The sequence below is a fragment of the Diaphorina citri genome, unplaced genomic scaffold (genome assembly GCF_000475195.1).
Source record: "Diaphorina citri unplaced genomic scaffold, Diaci psyllid genome assembly version 1.1 scaffold219, whole genome shotgun sequence".
Lineage (NCBI taxonomy): Eukaryota > Metazoa > Arthropoda > Insecta > Hemiptera > Psyllidae > Diaphorina > Diaphorina citri.
The window spans coordinates 60,533-78,573 of record NW_007377656.1 but is presented as its reverse complement, the minus strand read 5'-3'; the positions used below and the strand labels follow the sequence as shown (position 1 = coordinate 78,573).

The window sequence follows — 18,041 nt, the reverse complement described above, 5'->3', positions numbered from 1 at the left end:
TACAAAAGATAGGTACTACTGCTAGAACCGAATCATAACGTTCTTTTTGGAATCAAAGTGTAAAATACCTGATTCGACTTTTAGAAAACTTTTGAACTTTGAAAAAGACAAAAAATTCAAATGTGGAATGGTCTACCATTTGCTATGTATTTAATAAGTAAATGAAGGCACAATTTTGCCAGCAAAAATAAAACTGGAAGTCGGCTGAAACCGTACACTGCCTTGATGGTAACTAAATTCTCAAATAAATGATGCTGCAGAAATTGAACCCATGCCCTCCTGTTTACAAGATTACAAGGTGAATAAAGATAAAAGATCTACCATTTGCTATGTATTTAATAAGTAAATGAAGGCACAATTTTGCCAGCAAAAATAAAACTGGAAGTGGGCTGAAACCGTACACATACAAGGTGAATAAAGATAAAAGATCTACCATTTGCTATGTATTTAATAAGTAAATGAAGGCACAATTTTGCCAGCAAAAATAAAACTTGAAGTCGGCTGAAACCGTACACTTCCTTGACAATATCGATTCACCTCGTCGATCTACGCAATCGACTATGTGTAGACAGAGCTTAACAATGCCACCGAAGCAGTTCAAAATCAAGTGGTCCGTAAAGAGTGGGATTCAGCAATTCTCTGCGTTGTTATTTGTAGAAGCTCAACCCATCCTTTAGGACTGTTCAGCCCATACACCTAAGCCTCAGATTGGGCTTTTTGTGTATAGGGTTAAGCAAAAGTATTAGTAAAGGCAGAAGGCAGTGCCGAAGCAGTTCAAAATCAAGTGGTCCGTAAAGAGTGGGATTTAGCAATTCTCTGCGTTGGTATTCGTAGAAGCTTAACCCATCCTTTAGGGCTGTTCAGCCCATACACCTAAGCCTCAGTGCCTCAGATTGGGCTTTTTGTGTATAGGGTTAAGCAAAAGTATTAGTAAAGGCAGTACAATAGTTCTAAACAAAAATGGACGCGGCACACAAGGGATCAGGAAGGGACCGCCTTAACCCTTTCGCCCCGACTTTTATCGGGAAGAATCTTTCAATTCTTCTCATCAGGCATCATTATTTGGGCTTTGGCGGGTTTAAACGAGGTAGTCTTGAGGAAATCTACCATGGATGGGACGCTTTCATTCACTGGAAATGAGGAGATATTTTCAAGAGGAGAGGGTTCGTTCACTGAGCGTGATTACCATCAGATCATCCTGCGTGTGATTGACTACCTGTGGGACAAGAACAATAGCTTTGAAAAAAGAGTTACTTACAAAGGCGGCAGCAGTCTTGAGAGACGTGACACTGGAAATGACAGGACAGAAGTCTGAAGACTCATCTAAACTACTGTGAACATCTTCCTGTGATGCTTCAGCCGCTTCTGAAAATATCAACACACAACTCGCATTACTCATCAAATAATTCATCACAACTCGCATTAAATAATTTATCAGCTAATAACGCTTGCCCGCTACGTTGAACCAACTTTGGTTCTAATCTGACAATTCATCAAGTGAGACCCCCCCCCACATCTTTAGTTTAAATTTAAAGTTTCACATCATTTCAAGGCCCTTTGCTCGAGAAGTATTCAGCTCTATGTTTAATGTGCTTGTGAGAGAATCGGTAAGTGTAGCAAATAAAAACAAATAAAAATACCCACCTACCTAGAAAATTCCCCAAAATCGGGCATCCCTTACAGTCCTGTGCCATTCTCCCTTTAGCTACCGTTACATACTTTATGGTACATCCCCTTGTAGGTTTATTTGTTTCAACCGTGGCTGGATTCTGCCAAACATTTGATTGAGCCTCGGATGCAGGTACAGGTTTCAATTCATTTGCTACATCTGCAGCGGTTGATGAACCTGGAGGTTCAATGTTGTCCTTATTACTCTTCGATTTTTCATCATCATTTTCGTTGAAATCATTCACTGGAGCAGACTCCTTGAATATGTTGTCCGATATCTGGAAATTCTGCAGCTCGATCAATTCGAGAGGTTTATTTGTTTCAACCGTGGCTGGATTCTGCCAAACATTTGGTTGAGCCTCGGATGCAGGTACAGGTTTCAATTCATTTGCTACATCTGCAGCGGTTGATGAACCTGGAGGTTCAATGATGTCCTTATTACTCTTCGATTTTCTACTTTTCTTCTTCTTTTTCTTCTTCTTTCTTTTCTTCGTTTTCTTGTGTTTGCTATGCGATTGTTCTGATTCTTCTTCACTGGAGGAGGATGAAGATGAGCTAGAAGATGACGAGGAAGAAGAACTGCTGGAACTAGAAGACCCATGAGACTTTTTCTTTTTGTCTAGAAGTAGATTTTTAAAGCGTTTGAATACAGTTTTATCTGTTGCTAACAATTTCAAAAGATCCTTTGTTGGTAATCTTTTTGTCTAGAAGTAGATTTTTAAAGCGTTTGAATACAGTTTTATCTGTTGCTAACAATTTCAAAAGATCCTTTGTTGGTAGCGATAGGAGAGGATTGTCCTCTTCGGTCACGGTTGAATTTGAAGGTTCGACCAAATGCTGAGTTGTTTCGACCAAATCCTGAGTTGTAGAATCTGGTTGAGAGGAAGGAATGTCTACCACAGTCGCATTGTTTGCAGTATCAGCAATGTCTTTGTTGTCGGAAACGAGTATAGGCGGATCTGTTTGTGGTGCTTCGGACACTGAACTATCTACAGTCGCATTGTTTGCAGTATCAGCAATGTCTTTGTTGTCGGAAACGAGTATAGGCGGATCTGTTTGTGGTGCTTCGGACACTGAACAATCCTCGGGTATTTGTTGAGATGGTAACTTCTCTTCTTGTGGAGCACTTTCAGACACAGTGTGAGGTGACACAGAATTAGGCTCAGGGATGTCCATGTTCATTTCACCCTTATCTTCTTCATAAGAACTTAATACCTCCATGTGCTGTTCTTGTGGTGTATCGACGGTCTTTATCTCATTATCTTGATGATCGGGTTTGCTTTCATTTTCTTCCAGACTAATCGAGCTTCCTTCTGATACCTTGGTTTCTAGGACGTGCTGTTCTTGTGGTGTATCGACGGTCTTTATCTCATTATCTTGATGATCGGGTTTGCTTTCATTTTCTTCCAGACTAATCGAGCTTTCTTCTGATACCTTGGTGTCTAGGATAGGTTCTTTCTCATCGTGACACACAGGTGAAGTCGAAACTTTGCTTTCACTTTCATCTTTTATGACCGATGCTTCCTCTATTTCTGCAGGGATATCTGGCTTTGCATCCGTGGTAGTTTTGTCTTTACTATCTTTATTAGTTTCATTTTCAGGACCTACTTCATCAATAACAAGGAACTTTTCATCGTCCTTTACTTCGTCTATTGGTTCAACATTTTCCGAAGTTGATTTCTCACCCAAAGCCTCGTCAGGTTTTTTCTGTTCCGTCTGAGCATCTTGAGACTCTGTAGGTTTCGGTGAATCATTAACTTTGATATCCGTGAGGGTAGGTCTGCGCGGACGAGGGATTTGAGGTCCATAGCCCCTTCCTGTTTTAGGAGCAGGTAAATTTGAATAGGATACATCACCCAGAGGAGATACAAACGTTTCAGGACTCTTGTTCCTCAGTCTAGGATCTCTAATAGGCCTATATTCATCAGTTTCTTCCGTGTCCTTGTTGTCCCCCGTTTTCTCTTCTGCTGGTTTCTTTGCTGATTCCTCTTCTGCTGCTTTTCTTGCAGCTTCTTGTTCTCTTTTCATAGCCAAATATTGACCATAAGTGAGGGGCGAGGAAGTTGTTTTCTTGACAAATGGAGCATAAACGTTTCTATTCTCTCCCATCCAGGGTTCAACGCTCTTCGTCCATTCTGTTTGGGGAGACTCTGTACAGCGAGGATCTGTACTACGACCAGGAGGTCTATGAAATCTATTAACAAACGAAGAACTCGCTCCTCTTGGTGTCCAGGAGGGTTGACCAACATGCGGTGACAGGTTCGAATACATTGGACTCTTTGCAGGATGCTGTGGTCTCCAATCTGGCCTTACAGTAGGAGAACCTTTCGCCATCATTGGATTTTCGTTTCTTGCATAACTCTCATGATAGGCTGGGCCAGGGGATTTGTAAGGCGCATGAGACTGGTACTGATTGCCCACCAATTCTGTTTTAGAGTATGGACTTTTCAGAAGAGCTGTTTTCTCATGATGGTGATATCTTGGATCTCTGCTTTCCATCTCACGGGATCTCTCAAGTGGCGTTCTAGACACATCATGACTCTTATCGTGATATGGCACGTTTACTTCTCGCGTCCATCGACCTTGTCTTTCCTGCATTTCACCTTGCTTTGGAAACAAAGAAAACTCAAAACTTGTCTTCACTTGGGACTTTTCCGGAGCCCATCGGCTTCCCCGAGGCCTTGGATTAACGGTGGGAATTTGTTCACCACTGCGCCACATACCACCTGGTTGTGGCTTATCTGAACGAGACCAAAAACTCCGACTGTCCCTGCTGGCATTTGTTTCAGGAATGTCAAAATCTTCTGGCTCTTCTTCATCACTGATATATGCGTCCACGGACTGTCTTCTTGCCGTGGTACTGTCTCTCCGTTGAGGTACCTGTCTGTCAGGTATGTTGGCATGGGCAACAAAATTACTTGGCTTCAACGTTTCAATGTGAAGAGACTCCCGGACATGTTTGCTACTCTCAAGGTCAATGAGAGCACCTGGAAACATAAAACAACAAATAATGAAACGTTTGTAGAATGATACAAAGATTTTTTCGAAGTTATCTTTGAACGAGCAAAGTGAGGTTCAAGTCCATTGAACCTTCTAATGAATAATTTGTTCGATTTTGATGAATTAAGCATATGTGCGTAAATGAGAAAAGTGAGGTTCAAGTCCATTGAACCTTCTAATGAATAATTTGTTCGATTTTGATGAATTAAGCATATGTGCGTAAATGAGATTATTTACAAGGACAGTTGTGTATAGAAATGGCAGTCTGAAAATAACAATTTTTTTATTTAATACAAGCTCCCATGGCACAGTGTCACTCAACTTGCCTAGCATGTGGGAGACCCAGATTTGAATCCAGTTGGGGCATAAAATTTGTCACTGAGGTATGGATGTTCCACGACCAACTTGGTCATTAGAGGACATTGAATGGAAATGGGGATAAATGAACATATTCATAGCAGTGCCAACTTTGTAAATAATTTTTCCTTGACTGCAAATGGCCTCAGAGAAAATCTTGGTGGGCCACAGGTTGAGTATGGCTGATCTAACCAGAAACTGGCCATAATTTACATCAGCAGAAAAATGTGAATGGGCTTTCTATTGGTAGATCAGATCAATCAAAGTATAAACAAGGCCTATCATTTGTGGCAAGCATAATTAGCTGCCTTTTCAAGGCATTCATCAGGGCTGTTCACAGCCCAATCAGACAATGAGCTAACTCCAACTATGGCACCTCTGTTTTATTTCATTTTATTTATTTATTTTTTTTTTACAAGACATAATTTATTTTTTGTTCAAAAACAAACTGCTGTCCTATTGCAACTGGGACCAGATGGACCCCCCTGTCAACAGCCCTGGTATGTACTTGTTTCACCTTTACAGAGGTTATTCACAAGATAAATTATTCTGAAGCTGACCATCTCAGATTTTCATGGGACAGTCAAATTTCAAATCAAATGTGTAGGATTCTGCCTATTGCTAGATCAGGGCTGTATTCAGGATTTCAGAGCAAGACTTTGTTCAAAAACAAACTGCTGTCCTATTGCAACTGGGACCAGATGGACCCCCCCTGTCAACAGCCCTGGTATGTACTTGTTTCACCTTTACAGGTTATTCACAAGATAAATTATTCTGAAGCTGACCATCTCAGATTTTCATGGGACAGTCAAATTTTAAATCAAATGTGTAGGATTCTGCCTATTGCTAGATCAGGGCTGTATTCAGGATTTCAGAGCAAGGAGGGGAGGGGACAAGAAACCAAACGGTGTGGTGTTGATACTCCAAATTACAGGCCAATACCTCTATGATAGTAAGTAGGAGAGAGAGAGAGAAAAAATTGGGAGCCAGCCTCCCCCCCCTCCCTGAATCCTCCTGAAAACGGCCCTGACTTGGATTGATCCAAAGATAATCCATTTTAACAAGTCTAAAGATTAGTCTAAACAGGGTCTGTAAAAGCCAACTTACCAATGGTAAATCACAGTTGAGTTTTCACTTGCATTCCTCTACACAAAATGTCCAAGGGCCTGTTTGATTCATTTTATGAGCACAGTGCTCAGTATTTTACATCACAATGTTAGTTATTTACAATAGAAGTCTGAAATACAAATTGCCATGTCTAGGCATTCTTTTACTGAATGGGGAAAAAATCACCAGAGTTTAAAAAAAATTTACTTTAGTACTGTTACATTCAGATTAGGTGCCTACAAACTTTGATAGGAATAGAAGTGAACTCATTGAAAGCACAATAGGGAATGAAAGATTTACAAACAATACAATGCATTCCTCTACACAAAATGTCCAAGGGCCTGTTTGATTCATTTTATGAGCACAGTGCACAGTATTTTACATCACAATGTTAGTTATCTACAATAGAAGTCTCAAATAAAAATTGCCATGTCTAGGCATTCTTTTAGTGAATGGGGAAAAAATCACCAGAGTTTGAACAAAAAAAAATTACTTTAGTACTGTTACATTGATTAGGTGCCTATAAACTTTGATAGGAATAGAAGTGAACTCATTGAAAGCACAATAGGGAATGAAAGATTTACAGACATAGAACAAAATGGCGTCTGTTAGGCTCACATTTTCACTAGGAAAACTGAAGTATGAAAACGTACAAAACCTAGCGAATGAAGAAGGCAAATGCGATTTCAGGGGCTGCTTTTCAATTAGAACCTTTAGAATATTATGTTGAAGCTTACTAAAAGCTCCAATTTCCTTTAGAAATGAACCTTGGGTGGTAGGCCTTAACGATTCACGACTAGCAGTTGTCTACGCCGACAGTCCTACAACCACACTTTCAGTACTTTTCCACACATCACTTGAACAAATCCACGTCGGAAAGTCGGAATACAAAAGATAGGTACTACTGCTAGAACCGAATCATAACGTTCTTTTTGGAATCAAAGTGTAAAATACCTGATTCGACTTTAGAAAACTTTTGAACTTTGAAAAAAGTGAAAAAGACAAAAAATTCAAATGTGGAATGGAGGCTCTTCTTCACCATTTCTTCACAAAGAACACGGATCACGCGCGCGCGCATCTGAAAAATAGCACCGAGCACAAAAATATAAAATGGCGAACGCGACTGGAAGTAAACAAAAATAGAAAAAATGGCAGACGAGCAAAAGATTTTACAGAGGTCTGTCTGTTCCGTGTCGTTTCTCGTAAGTTCACATCTTACGTCCAAAATTTAAACCTTCCAACTTTCAGACAAAACTCGGAGAACTCTTTTTTGCTTTCGAAATAACGCCAGCTGTCAGTTCATTCTAGAAAATCGTATCTAGTTCGTTTTATCGTATTCGCAATTTTCATTTCTACTTTGTTCAAATGTCTTGTATATTCTAACTTTCCTCTCTTTAATTTGAAGTTCTGTTTGATGATTTCAAGGCAGTGATGGTATCAACTAATTTAGTTTTATCAGTCTCAAATAGGTCAGGTTTAGAATGTAACCTAGGATCCTTGTTTGGTTTACTATCTGTCTTCTTATCATCTAACTTAGAAATAGTATCACATTTTTGATCTGTCTCTTTAACTTTCGGGCTCGACTGAGCTTTAGTAACATGAGCTGATTTAGAACAAGCAGAACTGGCTTTGTCTATCCAGTGATGGTATCAACTAATTTAGTTTTATCAGTCTCAAATAGGTCAGGTTTAGAATGTAACCTAGGATCCTTGTTTGGTTTACTATCCGTCTTCTTATCATCTAACTTAGAAATAGTATCACATTTTTTATCTGTCTCTTTAACTTTCGGGCTCGACTGAGCTTTAGTATCATGAGCTGATTTAGAACTAGCAGAACTGGCTTTGTCTATGGCTGGGGAATTGTTAGAGCTGGAAGGCTTATTAGCCTTTGAATTCTTAGTACTATATCATCTAACTTAGAAATAGTATCACATTTTTGATCTGTCTCTTTAACTTTCGGGCTCGACTGAGCTTTAGTAACATGAGCTGATTTGGAACAAGCAGAACTGGCTTTGTCTATCACTGGGGAATTGTTAGAGCTGGAAGGCTTATTAGCCTTTGAATTCTTAGTACTCTTTTCCGATTTAGCAGAAGAGTCACGGACATTTCTATCACTACCAGATTCCTCCAAACTAGCTTTTCTCTTTTGCATTTTCTCTCGAAGTTCTTTGATTTTTTCACTAGACAGGAAATTCTCAACCTGAGGACCATCACTTTTGACAGGTAAATTGGATGGTAACTTTTTTGATGATGAAGTAAGATCAATTATTTCTGAAGCCTGAGGTGTAGTACTTGGATTCTTTTTCAAGTTAGATGATGGTGAAGGATGAGATTTAATGGATGTATCACTGCTGAGTTGAGAAGACTGTAGCACATGGCTAGTCTTGATTTGCTTCTGCAGAGATTGTTGTCTCTCAAACTCTTTTAATTTTGGAGCCTGTGGAAGGAAATTTGAAAAATAAATATCAACCTATCTACTTATGGATAATTATTGATCTCACCATGAATTCAGCAACCAACACTGCTGGAATATCAATCTCAATTATTCAGCCTAAAACAAGTATACTTGACAAACCTGTAAACACCAAGGTCAAGCATGATATCAGCATAAATTTATATGCACTCTTGTTTTCTGAATTGGTTCAATATTGTCAAAATAAGTCTCTATCTGTTCCTGAATTTCAAAGTAAACTCCATGAAGTTGGCCAAAGTATAGGTGCCAAGTTAATAGACATAAATTTTTATCGTGAAAAAAATGGCAAGAGGGAGATCAAATTATTGAACATTCTACAGTTTGTAAAAATCAACTTGTGGAAAAATATATTTGGCAAAGAATGTGATAAACTAGAAAGGGCTAATGATGATGAACGGACATACTACCTGATAGAACAAGAATCTCTGGTGAACAAGTTCATTAGTGTACCTAAAGATAAAGGTAGTCTTAACTGTGCCATTTTTGTAGCAGGTATTGTTGAAGCTGTTCTCAATAATTGTGGATTTAAGTCAACAGTAACAGCTCATTGGCATAAAGGTACAACTTATATGATACAATTTGATGAACAAGTAATTGCCCGGGATAAATGATGAAGCAGTGTGTATTGTCTATCAAAGTAACTTACATTGATTTAATGAAGAAATCATGGAATGAGAGATCCATACACACTATTTTTCACCAAGGAAGGAAAATTCACAGCTCTACAGATCATGGAAGAGAATATAGCAAGTCAATGGAGGAGAGGAGCTGGAAAAGTGGGGAGGGGGGCATGCAAGGGTAATCAACAACTAAATTACAATCTCATGGCAAAGTGTTTGTGAACTTCTGAGCATGAACTAACACTTTAACACAAGCTTGTATACCCATCTATTATTAAAACATTGTCATCAAATTTATGAAAGACCATCAGGTCATGATTTTTGTATTATTTTGGAACCACCACTTGTCAGACCAAGAGGGTATTGTGAAAAATTGAACTCCACCACTAATAAATGTGACTAGTAGATTGTCTCAATTGATAACACTAGGCTTTACCTCTAGTGCTAGTTTTTGTTTACCTGTGAAGGTTAAAGAATAAGTGTGTATCAGTTTAGATAAAGCAATAATACAGATAATCCAAGATCAGTTGTTTTTTGAAGTAGTTTCCCCCCATTTACTCTTGAAGGTTAAAGAATAAGTGTGTTTCAGTTTAGATAAAGCAATAATACAGATAATCCAAGATCAGTTGTTTTTTGAAGTAGTTTCCCCCCATTTACTCTCGGCTATCTTGTGATTAATTCATTATTTTGTTTGTACTTTTATCCCATTGGTTAAAGACATGACCAAGAAAAACAGTAGCTATCCAGTTGTCAACGCGCAGATAATGATGACCGAACGCAAACCTGTCCCCCGCCTCGTTCTTCCAGAGACGTTCCACCTGGGAACAAGAAATAAACATGGGGTTTTTTACATTCGCCTATATGTCCTCTGTGTCCTTAACAAGCAGAAATGAATGCTGATCATCTCTTCGTGAGCTCAGACCTTCTAAATATACAAGACATCTCCAGAAAATATTTGGATGCAAGAAGAAAAATGATAGTCAATGTCTAACATTTGAAAATAATGGGGTGAAATTTTCGATGGTCAGTCTTTAGTGCCACGTTTTGAGGTCCCTAGAGCCTAAATCCAAAGTTTCAGCCATTGGTCCCGGTTGGCGGCATTTCGGCTGCTTTTTGGGGGGTTTCAGCTGTACTGACGAAACGGTTAGAGATATTCAATAGGATAAGGAATCTCGTTTGATGTTCACAAATGATTTTTTGTTCGACGATTCATCTTAAATAGAGGATTGTATCAAGGCAGACGTTCTAGCCTCCAAAACAACCAAGTTGGTTAAACTTACCTTGAATATATCACAGTCTTCGTATTTAAAGTCAGATCCCGGTTGGCGGCATTTCGGCTGCTTTTTGGGGGGTTTCAGCTGTACTGACGAAACGGTTAGAGATATTCAATAGGATAAGGAATCTCGTGTGATGTTCACAAATGATTTTTTGTTCGATGATTCATCTTAAATAGAGGATTGTTTCAAGGCAGACGTTCTAGCCTCCAAAACAACCAAGTTGGTTAAACTTACCTTGAATATATCACAGTCTTCGTATTTAAAGTCAGATCCTATGGTTTTGAAGGAGTGGCGCTGTCCCGTGGCAGCATTTGGAATATCTCGCAGCACATACACATGGTCACCTGGATTTATCACAACAGCACCGTTAAGAACAATAATAGTGTTCCGCAAAACGGGATATTAATAAATATGTAACAATAATCGACTCTTGCGTGGGAGATATCCACTGGGCAAGGTTAACATCGGAGACATTTTCTACCAAATAACCCCCAGAGCTCTATTATTATGTGGCCAAATTCAACATAATAAATAAAACCCGGGTCGAATTACCCCTTAAATGAGTAAATTGTCTATACATTGCTATAGCACTAGTTGACAACATAGGTAGTAAAAAAATTAAAATACCTAAGTAAATACTAATGAAAATCTCTACACAAAATTCATATACCAAAGAGACGGGATTAAAGCTTGAGGCATTCTCTTCCTTTCGTAAATTCGAAGCTCAACCCATCTTGGGGCTGTTTGCCCCTACACCTAAGCCTCAAAGTGAGTTTTATGTGTACCGAGTTAAGCATATTATTCAATTCTTACCTTCTCTCAGTAGCATATCCTCTAGAAAAGGATGGAGCAAAGTCTGGAAACTCAGCTGTGGATCCTAGTGTACAAACTTTCTGTCGGTTCTTCTTTGTTCTACTATTCATTCAGAAAAGGATGGAGCAAAGTCTGGAAACTCAGCTGTGGATCCTAGTGTACAAACTTTCTGTCGGTTCTTCTTTGTTCTACTATTCATTTTAGCAGTTGTTGGAATTATTTTGAAGAAGTTTGAAATCATTACATGATGGAAAAAACTTGAGATTGTTTTACTTCAGGAGTGTCAGTGCAGCTAATGTTGGCTATCATGAGTACCTAATGGATGCCCTAGGAAAGGAGCCACTAGGTACCTACATAGTTAAAATGATTCAAAACATGAACAGAACATAGGAGGTAGCTTCCAATATTTCTAACTACCTACTCGGAAGTTTACCTACCTAAATAATATTTTGCATGAACAGAACATAGGAGGTAGCTTCCAATATTTCTAACTACCTACTCGGAAGTTTACCTACCTAAATAATATTTTGTTTTAAAAAAAGAAGGTTTTTACAGTGTCATAACTTGGAGAGATATGTTCAAGAAATCAAAATCACCTATTGTACAGCAGAAATAAGGAACACGATTTTAATAAATTACTTTTATACGCAATATTCTCAGTTTAATGATGTTGATTGATGGCTGCTGACAATGTGTGGACACAGCTTTACAATACATTGCAAGCATTGGTTTGGTTAATAGATGATGCATGTGAAGTGTGTTTGAATGTGAAAATAGATATAAACCCATTGACTAACATGAAATTGCTCTACCTAATATGTGTTGTTGTAACCACAGCTTGTAATAATGCCCTATCTAAGAAGTGATGGTCATTCCACAGTGCTTCCTTGCTCTTTATGCAACTTATTGCTGGAACTGTAACAAAGTCTAAACTCAATTCTCTTTGGAACCCTAATGGTGGTGCAATAACCTACATATATTTGGAATTTCAAGTACCCTAAACTGATGTAGGAGGCATCATTAGTTGGCTTGTTTTGTTTCAGATTATTGATCTCACCATGAATTCAGCAACCAACACTGCTGGAATATCAATCTCAATCATTCAGCCTAAAACAAGTATACTTGACAAACCTATCAAAATAAATTGATCCAAAGGGCAAGGTAAAACCTAGACCCTTGACAAATGGTGCCTGAATGACAATACCCTTGAAGTATCTCAGATAATTTGTGGTAAAGCAGAGCTTTTCATAACTTTTGTGGGTATCACAGCATTACCAAGTGCCTCATTTACTATTAATTTTCATCTTACATCTACTCGTATCATAAGTTTACACTGGCAATGCTGCCACTGATCGCTACTCGATTAAAGTTGCTACTCAATTGTCCACCTGAAGTTAAGTGCACGAACTCCAAGCACAGAGCCGAGAAAATAGTCAGATCCTATGGTTTTGAAGGAGTGGCGCTGTCCCGTGGCAGGATTTGGAATATCTCGCAGCACATACACATGGTCACCTGGATTAATCAGAACAGCACCGTTAGTTAAGAACAATAATAGTGTTCCGCAAAACGGGATATTAAATATGTAACAATAATCGACTCTTGCGTGGGAGATATCCACTGGGCAAGGTTAACATCGGAGACATTTTCTACCAAATAACCCCCAGAGCTCTATTATTATGTGGCCAAATTCAACATAATAAATAGGCCCCGGCTAGATTTAACCCTTAAATGAGTAAATTGTCTATACACCGCTATAGCACTAGTTAACAACATAGGTAGTAAAAAAATTAAAATACCTAAGTAAATACCAATGAAAATCTCTACACAAAATGATAATAGTGTTCCGCAAAACGGGATATTAATAAATATGTAACAATAATCGACTCTTGCGTGGGAGATATCCACTGGGCAAGGTTAACACCGGAGACATTTTCTACCAAATAACCCCCAGAGCTCTATTATTATGTGGCCAAATTCAACATAATAAACAGGCCCCGGCTCGATTTAACCCTTAAATGAGTAAATTGTCTATACATCGCTATAGCACTAGTTGACAACATAGGTAAGTAGTAAAAAAATTAAAATACCCAAGTAAATACTAATGAAAATCTCTACACAAAATAATATACCAAAGAGACGGGATTAAAGCTTGAGGCATTCTCTTCCTTTCGTAAATTCGAAGCTCAACCCATCTTAGGGCTGTTTGCCCCTACACCTAAGCCTCAAAGTGGGCTTTATGTGTACGGAGTTGCATATAATCTAATTCTTACCTTCTCTCAGTAGCATATCCTCCCGGAGCAAACTCATGAAATGGGTTTCCCCGGGTTTCGCGTACTCAGGTACATAGTCCAGGGGAATCTCATAGTCCACAGGTTTGGGGGAGCATTTCTCGCACAGATAGTGTTCCGCATTGGGGTCGGCCCGGACACAATCGCAATGTTGCCACACCAGGCACCGTTCACACTGGATCATGAGGCCCTCGTCCTTGAACAGGCCGCATATACACTGGATAACGTCCTCTTCCTCTCCGCCTGAAAGGGTATAAGTTGTTGTTTTAGCGGCTTTAGCTTTTGTAAGTATAAAAGCCTGAATTTCCTTTTGCTAAAGAAATAGCAAAGGTTGAGTGCGAAGGGCATCCACTCGTAAAATTTGTAGCCAAAACCAAATGTCAACCCAAAGCATTTACCCTAGTTAGGGCTGATTGAGAGGCTGACGAAAAACGCCGACCCCGTCTGTACACGGGAAAAGGCGAAGAAAAAGAATAAGACTTGAGCAGGATAAAAGCAAGGTAGGTATATTCTATTCTATTATCATGATTATTTTACCTGCAGGTAGGAAGCAAAGGGACTTTTTAGTCTCATTTGAGCAGGATAAAAGCAAGGTATATTCTATTCTACTTTTGCTAAAGAAATAGCAAAGGTTGAGTGCGAAGGGCATCCACTCGTAAAATTTGTAGCCAAAACCAAATGTCAACCCAAAGCATTCACCCTAGTTAGGGCTGATTGAGAGGCTGACGAAAAACGCCGACCCCGTCTGTGCACGGGAAAAGGCGAAGAAAAAGAATAAGACTTGAGCAGGATAAAAGCAAGGTAGGTTTTATTCTATTATCATGATTATTTTACCTGCAGGTAGGAAGTAAAGGGACTTTTTAGTCTCATTCGAGCAGGATAAAAGCAGGGTATATTCTATTCTCTTATCACTATTTTACCTGCAGGTAGGAAGTTCTCCGGCAAGGGTTCTCCGAGCACGATCTGAAGTTCTTCCGAATGGACCGCCTTGGTCATCAGGTACACCTTCCTCAGTTTGGTAGCGACAATACCTTCGTCCGACGTACGGCCGTAGTATTTGGCCGCGTTGTTGAACAGCCGCAACATATCACAGTCATAGGAGGCCAGGTTTTTGTACACACCTAAAAACAAACAATTTTGATAGTTTTTTTTTCTTCTTCTTTCTTTAAGAGGATTGATAGAGAGAACTGTAACTGCCAAGGCCTTATCGTCCCGAAATCGACGGGACGTTGTTGAACAGCCGCAACATATCACAGTCATAGGAGGCCAGGTTTTTGTACACACCTAAAAACAAACAATTTTGATAGTTTTTTTTCTTCTTTCTTTAAGAGGTTTCTTTCATAGAGGGAACTGTAACTGCTAAGACCTTATCGTCCCGAAATCGAAGGGCGAAGAAAGACAGGATAGGAGAAAGCCAGCCGTTCCGAGAACGAACCTAATCTGTTTGGGTTAAAATCCTCCCCGGGTGGAAATCGAAAGACCAAAACAAATGTTAGCCCAAAAGCAATCACCCTAGGTAGGGCTGATTGGGAAGCTGACGAAAAACGCCGACCTCGTCTGGACACGGGAAAAGAAAAAGAATGAAGGATTTTCTACTTACCAGAGCTGATGTTCAAATCAATCGTGTTGAGATCAATAGGGTCCGGTATTGTTTCGTAATACTTGGGTAACTTTTTCTTCGAAGGTAGAGTGAGGAAAATGGAAGACAACACTGTCTGACTCGTATCATCTGAAAACCAATATCAAATCATAAAATGTTGTTTTAGTGCCAAATTCTATTGTACAAAGCTCGCCACTAAAGACCTTACCAGTTATACAATGACGTTAAAGGTCCATCATACAAATTATCAGCCTCTTGAAGGGTATCGCGTAGGGCTAGGTCGCGGGGTCGATTCCCACCCGGGCCGAACTTTATCCTAATCTTTGTTAAGCTTGAGCTTCGTTCTCGGAACGGCTGGCTTTCTTTCTTCTATTTTGTAAAAATAGAGTGCCCTTTATCAAAGCTAAAGTTATTTTTACTTTCTATTTTTCCAAGTAATTTTCGAATTTTTACTTTTGATATAGTTAATTCCACAACGGTCTCAATATCCAAGTTAAATAATTACTTTTACAACTTCAGTATATGGTAAGTAGGGGGAGGGAGGGAAACCTCGTAGAGGAGGAGAAGCGGCGCTTCCCTTCGACAGCTCAAATCGATTTCTTGAGAGAAAAAAGTCCCATCTACTTCGTCTTTTTGTCCCTCACCTTTAGCGGAGAGCACATCCTGATGCAGGGTTCGCAGGAGGGTGGCCAGTTTCACCGCCTTGGCCAGGTTCGGATCGTCCTCTGCCAACGCTAAGCGACGCGTCCGACAGGATCTCTTCGTAGATAGCGCGTTCAGTTGCGTCATGAACGCTTCACTCTGCGCGGCAGGGGCGGGCGCGGTGTTCAGGGCCGGATCGGTAGAGTTAGAGGAGGGGGGAGCCGAGCGGTCGTACAAACTGAGCAGCTTGTCACGAAGCACTTTGAGCTAAGGAGGAGGATAGGAAGTCGAATTAAGATTAAAATGAAGCGCGGTGCTCAGGGCCGGATCGGTAGAGTTAGAGGAGGGGGGAGCTGAGCGGTCGTACAAACTGAGCAGCTTGTCACGAAGCACTTTCAGCTGAGGAGAAGGATAAGAAGTCGAATTAAGATTAAAATGAAGTTAACATAATGAGGAAGGACTCCGTAACTTTGTGAATTCCCATTCAAATTTGAAGTCAAGGAGGTTGCTGTCCTTCACTAAGTCCGGGTACTCGGGTAAATACCAGGAACTTGGCCTGGCGCACTGCTGTGCACTCAGATTTAGCCGTTTGAATAGGCACTTCAAATCAATCCATCAAATTGAGAATTTATTTGTGTTAAAGCAGAGTCTTTTTACAACTTTTCTAGATATCAAATCCGAATTAAGATTAAAATGAAGTTAACATAATGAGGGAGGACTCCGTAACTTTGTGGATTTCCATTCAAATTTGAAGTCAAGGACGTTGCTGTCCTTCACTAAGTCTGAGTACTCGGGTAAATACCAAGAACTTGGCCTGGCGCACTGCCGTGCACTCAGATTTAGCCGTTTGAATAGGCACTTCAAATCAATCCATCAAATTGAGAATTTGTGTTAAAGCAGAGTCTTTTTACAACTTTTCTAGATATCATATCATTGTTAAATGCCTCCTTTGCAATCAATTTCCATATTTCAATAATCTTTTTACACTGATAATGCCACCACTGGTCGCTACTCGATTAAAGCAGCTACTCAATAGTCCTCACGAGGCTGACTGCACCCCGAACTCCAAGCACAGAGCCGAAAAAAACCTCGGCACCACCAGGAATCGAACCAGGACCTCCTGCGTGCAAGCCTAGTCTGATACCCACTCGGCCACGGAGATTGCTTACGAATTAAGATTAAAATGAAGTTAACATAATGAGGGAGGACTCCGTAACTTTGTGGATTTCCATTCAAATTTGAAGTCAAGGACGTTGTTGTCCTTCACTAAGGCCGAGTACTCGGGTAAATACCAGGAACTTGGCCTGGCGCACTGCCGTGCACTCAGATTTAGCCGTTTGAATAGGCACTTCAAATCAATCTATCAAATTGTGAATTTATTTGTGTTAAAGCAGAGTCTTTTTACAACTTTTCTAGATATCAAATAATTACTAAATGCCTCCTTTGCAATCAATTTCCATATTTCAATAATCTTTTTACACTGATAATGCCACCACTGGTCGCTACTCGATTAAAGCAGCTACTCAATAGTCCTCACGAGGCTGACTGCACCCCGAACTCCAAGCACAGAGCCGAAAAAAACCTCGGCACCACCAGGAATCGAACCAGGACCTCCTGCGTGCAAGCCTAGTCTGATACCCACTCGGCCACGGAGATTGCTTATTCCAGCTAGATGTCTTACCTTGACTAGATTTCGGACCAGAAACACATGGTGTTTGCGAACGAACGACTTCTGTTGTGCCGACACACTCAGTTGTGACACCCGCGTGTTCATCAGATAGGAAAACCTCTGGGCGAGGTTGCGGAACTTGTGGCCCTGGTTGAGAGAGTGGCGACGGCTTAGGAGGGCGGAATCTGTTGTGCCGACACACTCAGTTGTGACACCCGCGTGTTCATCAGATAGGAAAACCTCTGGGCGAGGTTGCGAAACTTGTGGCCCTGGTTGAGAGAGTGGCGACGGCTTAGGAGGGCGGACGAAGATTTGAGGCAGAGGGTGAGCTCCTTCTTGCGGTTGTGATGCTTGCGGGAGGACGAGCCGGCCGGGGAGGTTTTGGAGATGGTCGAAACACCTGAGGGAGAGAATGAAGTGAATTATTAGAGGCTGAATAAAAACACCGACGGGGAAAAACTGTGACAAATCTCGAGAAAAAAAGGACCTTTGGATCTTGTAACATAACCAAAACAATTGAAGCAAGAG

At 40.2% G+C, this 18,041-nt stretch overlaps 2 protein-coding genes and 2 long non-coding RNA genes across 4 annotated transcripts in view; 2 read left to right on the top strand and 2 right to left on the bottom strand.

Moving 5' to 3' along the window:
• The window catches only part of LOC103506144 (trafficking protein particle complex subunit 5-like), a 15,139-nt gene extending 5,363 nt beyond the window's left edge, over positions 1–9,776 (top strand). Inside the window, exon 2 of the mRNA XM_026821288.1 lies at positions 8,619–9,776. Coding sequence (XP_026677089.1) covers positions 8,634–9,215 — 582 coding nt within the window. The 5' untranslated portion in view covers positions 8,619–8,633 and the 3' untranslated portion in view covers positions 9,216–9,776. The remainder of the gene's footprint in view (positions 1–8,618) is intronic.
• Positions 1–18,041, bottom strand: part of LOC113466133 — a 60,169-nt gene that overhangs the window by 3,209 nt on the left and 38,919 nt on the right. The window contains 6 exon segments of the mRNA XM_026821279.1: positions 10,736–10,845; positions 13,585–13,845; positions 14,523–14,723; positions 15,203–15,331; positions 15,847–16,111; positions 17,526–17,687. Coding sequence (XP_026677080.1) covers positions 10,736–10,845; positions 13,585–13,845; positions 14,523–14,723; positions 15,203–15,331; positions 15,847–16,111; positions 17,526–17,687 — 1,128 coding nt within the window.
• On the bottom strand, positions 11,490–11,910 carry LOC113466136. The gene is made up of 2 exons (XR_003390627.1): positions 11,830–11,910; positions 11,490–11,751 (listed from the first exon to the last, which is right to left on the bottom strand). It is a non-coding gene; the product is annotated as an uncharacterized LOC113466136 (long non-coding RNA).
• LOC113466137 lies at positions 11,632–11,963 on the top strand. Its single transcript, XR_003390628.1, has 2 exons — positions 11,632–11,707; positions 11,786–11,963. It is a non-coding gene; the product is annotated as an uncharacterized LOC113466137 (long non-coding RNA).